Source organism: Harpia harpyja, chromosome 17 (genome assembly GCF_026419915.1).
Source record: "Harpia harpyja isolate bHarHar1 chromosome 17, bHarHar1 primary haplotype, whole genome shotgun sequence".
NCBI lineage: Eukaryota > Metazoa > Chordata > Aves > Accipitriformes > Accipitridae > Harpia > Harpia harpyja.
In genome coordinates this window covers 14,923,057-14,934,007 of record NC_068956.1, presented here as the reverse complement: position 1 = coordinate 14,934,007, position 10,951 = coordinate 14,923,057, and the positions used below count along the sequence as shown (strand labels likewise).

The following is a 10,951-nucleotide window of genomic DNA, read 5'->3' as shown; positions in this document are numbered from 1 at the left end:
GAAACAAGGTTATTATCTTTGAGTTGAAGCTTGTCACCCTGAATCAAATAACTCATTTGAAAATATTTTCCTAGAAACATAAATGCAGGCACCTGTTTTTGAAAAAAATCTCTCCATTTAATTGAGGAAGCTGACTCATGGGCTTTGCTTTTGCCACCTAAACCGATTAACAGGAGAAGAAACCTGGTTAAGCTGGTGCTCTGGCTTGCTGACTAGCAGGGTTGGTTTTGATCCATGGCCTCTGGTATTTGGATTATTTGCTTTCTTAATCTCTGTGGGGAAACTTTCCCTCACTATTTAAATATTAAATCCTTGCCATGCTGGAATGTCTCAGTGTACTGCATACAAACAGAGATGTAAGGACTCAGTATTTTCAGTGCAAACCAATTTTGAGTTCCAACTCAGAAGGCCTTTGTTCATTTGCTCTGAGGATACATGCATGTCTCTTGCTGGGAATTTGACATGTATTAGAGCACCAAAGACCCAATAAGTAGACACACATCAGAATCCTTTAGGTATGTGGACTGCAGCTATAGTTTCCCTTTTCTGGCAGCAGTGTCAGGGCAGACGGCAACAGCGACCATAAGACACCAAGTTTCTGCAATTTTGATGTTTACAGTTTATCTTAACAGGCTCCGGACTGAAGTCAGACCCTTTAAGCCTACCAGATTTTTCCTCCAAAGATGTTGCAATGCCTAGCCTAGAGGAGAAAGGTAGTGTTATTCCATTCTTGAAAACATTGTTTTGAAAAAAATCAATCTTTCCCTAAACCTCCTTTGTAAAATTTCAGCTGTTAACTATTTGCTACATATATAGCTCACCTTAGTCTTGGGACACCACGCACCAGCAGGTAGCTCTAATCCCCTGATAAATTGTCCATTGTTATGATGGGCATATTTTCCTCTTCTCTTCTTTTTTACAGGCTGGTTCCCTCCTAAACAATGGCAGCACTTATTAAAGATAATGGTATGATGATCTTGGTATGATGGGGAATAACAAAGCTTCAAAAATTCTTTTGCCAAGTAATTATTTAATTGCTTCTTTGGGGAAGATGCATTCCATTTGGAGAAATGCCAGTGTCCCTCTGGGTGCATGTTCCCATGGTTGCTCTGGTACAGCACTGAGCCCACTCCTGAAATACAACTCTCCTAAGCTCCCATACACTTTAACAAAGATGAGCAATAACAGTGTGTGGGGTTCAGGCACCTCTCTGGTGGAAATACGGTAGTGCTTAAGTCCCCCGACAAGCCCCACAATTCTTACTATATAGATACGAATGGAAAATCAGGCATCAAATAGGGACTTATAAATCCAGAGATTTAGTAAATTGCTTTTATTGCTTCTAGCAGCTAATTACAATCCTAGATTTGTTGACAAATTCCATGCATTGTACATACCTTCTACAGCTTGTTTCAATATTTATCTACTATGTACTGAAACAGCAGAGGAAGAGCAAAGAGAGGAAGTTAAAAAGTTACCACTCCTTAGCAATTAACTAACTTCACAGATTGAGGTATCATGCTAGTTAATTAACTAAAGGCCTTTAATCTAGAACTGACATAACAATGCAGACAGGTTTATCACCAAACATGTCAAATCTGTTGACAAGTTAATCGTCATGCTACAGACGCATCTAAAATTGAGGGATCAATGTATAATCTGCCAATCCAGGACTGCCAAAACCAATCTGTCTCTCCAACATAACTACTTGCAAAGACATCTGCAAGTGCATCTAGCTCTGCAGAAAGGCACTCAGACATGTTCTTAGACTATATACGCTCTTATGCAGAAAATACTAATATTTGGCTCCACCTGCGTGTCTTAAACACAGGAATGGAGTCCTCATCTCCAGGCCTGTTGTCCCCACTTTGCTTCCTTTTATGTAGAGATTTTGTAATAGTGATTACAAAGGTAAAGTCAATCAGGAAAACCAAACCCCAACATTTGCTGATGCACTAGCTGGGTACTTATGGTTTTGTGTTTCTAGAATAGTCGGTTTAGCCTAAAGCTGACATTGATGTAGAGAGGTTTACCTATGTGCTTCAGTGAAAGTGCATCTACATACCATTAGTTGTATGTTTCCTTCCAAAGCACCTTTCTTTCTAATTTTCTGACAGTTTCAGCCTAGGGTTCTTTACATGAGGAGCTGAGGAAGAATTCCTCTTTAAGTGCAAGTGTTGATAAATGTTGTTGGGAAAATCTGGAGAACAGGAATCTCCAACAAATTCAGCAAGACCTGCAGGAGCATATGCTAGGAGAAGTATGATGTTAGGAGCACAGTCAGTTTTAGAGCCATCAGATGTAGCTACTGAATAAGGGCAACACACAGTCTGCAATAATTTGCAATACAGCCACCAATATAAAGATAAATGGTGAAAGTCCCTGTATTATTTACTGATATCAAATAACTTTTACAATATATATTTTACACGTGTAATAGAATCTATTAGCGAATCTTAAAAAAATCAAGAAGTTAGGAAAGTAGTTTACACATAATCTAAGTAGCAAAATATTTGTTTTCCTTTCACTTTAATTATGGGTACAGGAAATTTACACAAACAATACAAACACTAAAAATGTGACATATTTTCATTCTTTTAATTTTACAATAAAGTGCATAATAAAATAGGCATAATTATCCCCCAAATGCTTACCAGTTAATTGACATTCATTATTTGAGTTACTGCTTTCATCTTTATTTTGTTGCCAATTTTATAGTGTTAAATAGAATATATATTACATATAAAGTACATAGAGCTGCAATATCCTGGAGCAGATAATGTCAGTATCATCTCCTGTACAATTGCAATCGATTGCTAGCTGAGGCATTCAGGTACTGCTGTGAGGCTATTGTAGTGCTCACCAAAGGGGAGGATATACATTGCTGAACACTCTATAATAAAATGGAGAATAATGAGATATACAGGTATATAAACAGAAATGTGATTATGTATAATATAACATTCAAGAAACATCATCTGATGATATCATGTGATCTGTTTTCCATTATATAAGCAACTGTGCAACTTCATCTGGATTTAGAGGTTGCTATTACAGGGTGCAATGTCATTCACATGAATTACTGAGTGAATATCCATACTTTATTTGGCTGCTCCGAAACTAGGAGAGCTGAAGCGGGTTGTTCTCTTGGTGAAGTAAAAATCTTAAATCCCATTGCTTCTCATAGCAGAAGGTTTGATGAAATCTCAGTCATCTATACTTTTTCTGCAGCTGGGAACTTGTATGACACTTGTTCACTCTTATCATCAGGAAGAATTCCAAGCCACTGCCTGAGATCTGAATGTATATCTACAGCTGGACACCTGTTTAAATGCTTAAGTATATATTTGTAGGGAAAGAAGGGTCTTAAATGTCCATCAGAGAACTTACAGTTCCAGAGACTGGACAGCCTGAGTAACATCTAGTGTTTATATCTTATTTATGAAACAAAAATCTTGTAGATGAGGAATTAGTGGGAGAAAGCTTTGTCACAGACCAGCCAGCCAAGAAGTCTGACTACTGAAAGCCAGGAAAATGCATTGGTGGGGGGAACAGCTTTTTTTTTTTTTTTTTTTTTTTTTTAAGTAGGACAGGCTATGAAGACAGCCCCAGAGAACATACAAGCTCAAAAATGCTTTAGTAAAACATGGTTAGATCCAATAAAGGTAGCTATGCTACACTAATTGCTGAAAATTACAAAATTTACAAGTTGTTTAGCCATAAAGAACTAAATTTGTAAGGAGGCAGAAGAGAGGAAGCTGAGGTTCGAAGTCACACCTACTACTAAGATTCACAAGAAGAGAGGTAAAGATGTGCTCTGCGTTATTTTCATAGTCCCACTTCAAAACCAGGCAATCATTTTGAATTTAGGAGCCTGGATACTTTCTGGGGTTTTTCAGTCTCAAACTCAGTAAGTGGGAAAAGCCTTCTGAATAAAGTAAAGTATGTGAAGTATACAGTCATCTGTCTACATTTTTTCCTCAGTACAAATATATAGCAAAGGAGGAGACTGATAATACAGAATTATAAATACTACTCCTGCATTATAAACTGAACATTTGAAATGTAAATTTTGTACTTCGGACACTCATCTGCCTATTCAGTTCTTTATATTCCAGGTATCATGATTATTTTGTTTGAAACTGACAAGATCTAGAATATATGAAACAAAATACAAACACTTATTGAAGCAAGGTAATACCTATCACTTATAGAACATGGCATATCTGCAGGTCAAAGTAAGAATTCATTGTATTACCAATTATTTTATGCACTACCATACATCATTCCCCCTTTCCTCTCTATGTTGTGGACCCTGCTAAATTACTGTTCCTTAAAAGTTCTTAGAACTTCCTGGACTTTGCAAGCGTCTTCAGATTCCAAAAGGAAAATGAAGCCAGAGGATGAGGCAGTCTGGTATAAACTGTTAAAGCCTGTTTACAGTACTATAAAGTTAATATGTATTTTTTTTACATAAACAGAAATCTGAAAATCTGGCAAGCCAGTTGAAGAGATTGATGTCAATATTTTCAATTATGTTTTTACTATAAAATAAGCCATAAGGTCAGTTTGTAGGAATTAAATCTGAACATATTTAAATTAAATACTTACTAAAGGCGTGGTTATCTGCAAAAAACTTGCAGCAGATGGGTTTCTGGTGATGGCTTCTTGAACATCTGAAAATAGCATAAAAGTATATCATAAATATTATATAAACCAAATACTACAATAGAAATATGATTCACAGTCAAATATTCAACACACAACTTCCCAGCGATTGTGGAAAGGTAGTTTAATAGCACTGTTCTTTTCTTCCCTACCAACAGCTGCTGAAGTATATGCCATATCTGTATTTTTAAAATTTGCAATTTATTATCTTGTCGTGGTTTAACCCCAGCCAGCAACTAAACACCACGCAGCCGCTCACTCACTCCCCCCCACCCAGTGGGATGGGGGAGAAAATCGGGAAAAGAAGCAAAACCCGTGGGTTGAGATAAGAACGGTTTAATAGAACAGAAAAGAAGAAACTAATAATGGTAATGATAACACTAATAAAATGACAACAGTAATAATAAAAGGATTGGAATGTACAAATGATGCGCAGTGCAATTGCTCACCACCTGCCGACCGACACCCAGCCAGTCCCCGAGCGGCGATTCCCCGCCCCCACTCCCCAGTTCCTATACTGGATGGGACGTCCCATGGTATGGAATACACCGTTGGCCAGTTTGGGTCAGGTGCCCTGGCTGTGTCCTGTGCCAACTTCTTGTGCCCCTCCAGCTTTCTCGCTGGCTGGGCATGAGAAGCTGAAAAATCCTTGACTTTAGTCTAAACACTACTGAGCGACAACTGAAAACATCAGTGTTATCAACATTCTTCACATACTGAACTCAAAACATAGCACTGTACCAGCTACTAGGAAGACAGTTAACTCTATCCCAGCTGAAACCAGGACATATCTGAACAAAAAATTTAATGTCAATAAAGAAATCTAAAGCTGGAGAAAAGAATGCCAGCTACTCTAAGCTGGCAACAAAAATTTCAGACTTAGGTTGGTTAGTGACTAACTGTTATTCATTAAAAAGACCACTATGAAGGTACACAGTTTTAGTCGCTTAATTTGGCAACATGTGAAAAAAAAGGGATTCAAAAAGGTCACGGTTTAAAAAAGCAACATACTTACATGATATGTAAGTACTTACAACACTTTACTTACATGTACTTACATGTCCTATAAGTCCACCTGTAAAATTTTCCAGCTTTTTACCAAGTAATCCCCAAATAATTAGGCAAGCTAATTAAATTTCTAAGATACATATATATATATGTATTACATTAATTTTCACAGTTACTTCATTTGCAATCAGTTAACTCCTATGATTCTTTCATTTTTTCTTTCATATTCCTTATGTACTTATAGTTTCCATAGTTTTCCTTTTCACACTTCACAAACTTCAGCCTTCTTGCTCCCAGTTCTTTTGCTGCATTTACCTTTGCCTCTATTTCTTTGTCATTTCTCTGTTATTTATACAGCAATTTATTTTATATTTTCTTGTATTTCTCTTTTCATATGTACTTTCTTAACCAGAGCACATCATACTAAAACTCCTCTCTGACAAAAGACAGAATTGTTCACTTCTGTTTGCCTGGAAGCAATAACCATGAGGTACGATAGAATGAAATTCTGAACCACTGTTTGACGGGAGCAGGAATTGGAAGCTACCGCTGCAGAAAGTTTCTAAGCGGTCGCAAAGATCTTTTATTCTGCTGTTGCAGTTTACAGGAAACTGAAGCTGTTTTCCTCAAAGCCAAGCAATCCGCCATTTAATGTAGAAATGTATGGATAGTGTGCAGAAGCTTAATAAGCCCTGGTTTAGTCTGATTCCAGTTAATAAGGGGATAAACTTGGGTAACCTGGCCATGAAATTGTGCAGTCCAGAAGGAAAAGTAGTGGAATAGTAAAATAAAATCAATGGACTTCAAGAAAGCAGACTGTTATAAACTCAAATAATTGGCATATAAAATTTCATATGAAAAAAGTCTAAGGAAAACATAAAAATCCAGTTGGCAGTTCCATAAACAGCAAAAAATGGCAACCAGAATTTATTCCAATGATATGGAAAGCCAAGCAGTCCAGTGAAGAGACCATGTGGACTAAGTCACAAGGTCCCCACTGATTTCAAATACAGGATGGAGCACACAAAATACAGAAACTATGTCAAACTAATGAGAATTTTTATGAAAGACCTGTATGATCAGGTAGGTCAAAGCAAATACTAACCATTAGATACAGTAGCAAGAGACCCAAGAAGTATGTTTGTTCTATGAGTACGTTAGTTAAAATAGGATGACGAATGAAAGTGTTAGCTAACTAATCACTGGAGAGAAAAAATTATCAAGAACAAGTACAGATATTTCCCCACATTATTCAGCAAAATGGAAACTGTGATTGGAGAGCTCATGTAAAAAGCACCACTATGAAGCAGGTAAGAAATCAGCCTGGCATAGGGAAAGAACAGGTTAGAGAACACTTAAGTAAGTTTGACGTTTGTAAAATAGTTACGTAAGTGATATTCACTAAAACATTCAGATTTGGCTGCAGCACTCTCAGAACTCAGTATTTGTGATCTTTAAGAATTCATGGAGAAGAGGAACATTCTAAAAGACTAGAAGAAAGAAAATGAAAAGCCATTCATTATAAAGGGTTACATTTGCAAAAATATAGGATATATAATATAAAGGGTAAATATTCGCAAAAATAATTGCAAAAAAATTAAGGTGGATAAGCATTGGAACAGATTCCCAAGGGAGGCTGATACATCTGATAAATCTTTAAAGAACAATTTTGACAAACATCTGTTAGAAACAACAGCTACTGTTGGGCTGAGCCAGTTTCTGAAGGTGTCCTCTAGTCACATTTTGAATGATTCTTTTGACCAAGGCAAAGTCACCATTATTTTAAATTCATTTCATTGACTTTAAGAAAGGTTTCATGATTTTGATCTACTGTTTGCTACATTTAGTAAATAATAATAATAATAATAAAATAGAATAAAAATATTTCTATCACAGGATTCATGGTTTTAAAAATTTAAATTTATGAATTTATTTAAAATTAATCCATGACAACAAAATATAAAGTTATTTAATCATTTGATATAGGATCCTTTTTATTATCAAACTTACTTTGTAGCCTTTGATCGAGACGATCAAGAGACTGGAAAATCTTCTGTTCTTCTACTGAAAGTGTACTCATGCCTGGACGCGGAGCCCTGTGAAGCAGTAAGGGGTGTCTAGCTGGTTGCACACTTTCCATAGCTGCCAGGATTTCATCCTCTGCAACGGGTGTACTTGCTAGTTTTTCTGCCATAAGAAACTGAACAGTGCTTTCTGAAACTGAAGAGATTAACGGGGATAACTTCAAATGAGAAGAGCTCATGACATTTAAATATACTGCTTGATTTCATGACTATAGGTCTGTGAAACACAAAATACACATTAAAAGATCAAAATACACATTAAAAGATCAAAAAGGTGGCAAAGTTAGGAAGCATGATATGTTAGAAAATGACATAATTGAGATCACTAATGCATCTTGCAGTTGGCACTAGAGCAACTTCTACTGACTTCAGAAATATGTAATGACAGCAAGCATTACCTGTCCATATCCTACAGTTATGTATGATGCATACAGCTGTCATACAGTTAAATACAAACAGGAATGGAATGAAACTTGAGTATATGTTGTAATGCATTTATAAAACCATCAATATCATGACACATGATGCTATATCTTACATTTCCGTGAAAAAAATTAGGTCTAGACAACAAACTACCCTTTCTTACTTAGAATAACCGATGCCAAAAGACACAAGTGATGTTACACAGTAGATATATTAGGTCACTATGTATAACAGAGAATTGAAGTGAGATGTGTTACTGTACCTTCATCAGACTTATAGGTGTTATTCATATTTTGTACTGGATCAAATGCAGATTCAACAGGACTCAGCTGGACAGTACATAATGAATTCTATCAAAAATATTATAAGAATATTTTAAGTGTAATTTAAGGTAACTATACTACTTGTGAACATTTTTGTTTATTATTTCATATTACTAAATATCTGCAAGTGAAAAAATATTAGTGTATACTAATACAGTGATGTATTCTAGCTTGTTTTATTATTTTCATTAGCAGTGACAGCAAGCTGACTAAGCACACCAATTCAAAATTGTGTGACACTGAACAAATCTTTGATATTCCTGAAACTCTTTCCATTCTGAAGATAAATAAGATTTTTATTTTTTATAGTATTTAATATTTACCTGCGCATGATGAGTAGGCTTCCATCTTTTAGAGGCTATGCTTTGTCTTCTGTGTTCTGAAAAACCTCTGTGTTTATTCTCATGGTTGTCAAAAACCTGTTTTTGTCTTGTAACAGCAACAACACCTTAAATGACATGCATACAAAAATAAACAAAAAATGTGTAAAAACATGATAAAGATAGTAGTAGTAAAACTAATAATGGTGAGTAAATGTCTCTGTCCAAATTTAGATGTTTACCTTGTGTATGTTTACATCTGATCTCGCTAAATGTATTTTCATATAGTGAAAAGAGAGAAACAGGCACTTCTAAGGCATATTTAATTTCATGTTAGCATAGGAATATGAGATACAGAAAGTAATGTTTTAGAAGATAAGAAGCATTTAGAGAATAATCCTAAAGTCTAATTGTCCAACACAGTAAATGCCTGTTGCTAAGATGCTGTATCTTATAACTTAATGGATTCAACATTTGTTAAGATCACATAGCACCACCGTGCAGAAAACATGTAATAGTTCACACAGTTTATTTGATTCACAGAATCACAGAATAGTAGAGGGGGGAAGGGACCTCTGGAGGTCATCTGGTCCAACCGCTCTGCTCAAGCAGGGCCACTTAGAGCTGGTTGCCCAGGACCATGTCCAGGTGGCTTTTGAGTATCACCAAGGATGGAGACTCCACAAAGTCTCTGGGCAACTTGTGCCAGTGCTCCATCACCCTCACAATAAAAACCCAGTGTTTCTAAAGTTCAGAGGGAACCTCCTGTGTGTCAGTTTGTGCCCACTGAAAGGACCAGAGGCAATGGGCACAAAAGAGCCTGGCTCCGTCCTCTTTGCACCTTCCTTCCAGGTATTTATAGACAGTGCTAAGATGCCCCATGGCCTTCTCTTCCCCAGGCTGAACAGTCCCAGCTCTCTCAGCCTTTCCTCATAGGAGAGATGCTCCAGTCCCATCATCATCTTCCTTGCACTTCATTGGGCTCTCTCCAGTCTGTCCATGTCTCTCTTGTACTGAGGAGCCCAGAACTGAACACAGTCATCCAGGTGTGGCCTCACAGGTGTGATTTGAATCATTGTTTAAAACCTTAGTTCTACAGCTTGGGATTTTCTAGTTAATCTTACTAATTTATATATCTGTATACTAATTTTAATGACAGTACTGCTATATACTATTTTCCCTCAACTAGAGAGGCCTAACCTAGACACTGTACCTCAATTTATTTCAGTTTTGTCTGGTGTAATAATACATTTTCAAAATTGAAGCATCAAGTTTCAAAATTAAAATTAAGTTCTTAATTAAACTTTCATGCATACAAACTTGAGATGCAAGTCAGCATTTTCATGTGCAAGTCAGGAATCTACATATCCAAGGAGATATTATATACTCATTTGTAAATGCAGTTACTTGGTTTATACTTGAGAAGAAAAATTACCCATTCATGATTAGACCAAGAGGTCTTTTAATGATTTTAACAGAATTTTATTTCTTTAGTTGTTATTACAGTGATATTTAACAAAGCAGAATTCTTACCATTTGCAGGAAAAGAAGACAATTCATTGATCCTAGAAGCAGATTTGAAACTAGTCATCTGGCTGCTGCCATCAATGGTAACATGGGACCCATTAGCTTTAAAAGGTTGCCATTTAGTTATATGTGAATTATTGTAATGTGACACATGGTGCTGAATAGCACCTGAAAAGAAAAGGAAATGTGATCATGTTATAATCAATACGAGGTAAAGTTTAAAAAGAAGCAAAGAAGAAACCCCTTGTTATATTAGTAATCACATAATGTTTTCCTGAAAAATAAAATCCAAAGTTGCTCTATTGATATGCATCAACACTTAATTAGTTTGCAAGACATGCTAGATCTATGCCAAGGAAAAGACTCCTTTGAGAATCATAGAATCATTTCGGTTGGAAAAGACCTTCAAGATCATCGAGTCCAACCATTAACCAGCCCCCTAAACCATGCCCTGGAGTACCCTGTCCACTCGCTTTTTGAATACTTCCAGGGATGGTGAATCAACCACTTTCCTGGGCAGCCCATTCCAATGTTTGACAACCCTCTCAGTAAAAAATTTTTCCTAACATCTAACCTAAATCTCCCTTGCCTCAACTTG

The 10,951-nt window shown here is 36.4% G+C and overlaps 1 protein-coding gene across 1 annotated transcript in view; it reads right to left on the bottom strand.

Moving 5' to 3' along the window:
- Positions 1-1,335: 1,335 nt before the first annotated feature.
- Positions 1,336-10,951, bottom strand: part of CEP126 (centrosomal protein 126) — a 43,385-nt gene continuing 33,769 nt past the window's right edge. The window contains exons 7-12 of the mRNA XM_052812987.1: positions 10,360-10,521; positions 8,830-8,954; positions 8,446-8,533; positions 7,687-7,896; positions 4,612-4,676; positions 1,336-2,893 (exon numbers count right to left, since the gene is read on the bottom strand). Coding sequence (XP_052668947.1) covers positions 2,789-2,893; positions 4,612-4,676; positions 7,687-7,896; positions 8,446-8,533; positions 8,830-8,954; positions 10,360-10,521 — 755 coding nt within the window. The 3' untranslated portion in view covers positions 1,336-2,788. The remainder of the gene's footprint in view (positions 2,894-4,611; positions 4,677-7,686; positions 7,897-8,445; positions 8,534-8,829; positions 8,955-10,359; positions 10,522-10,951) is intronic.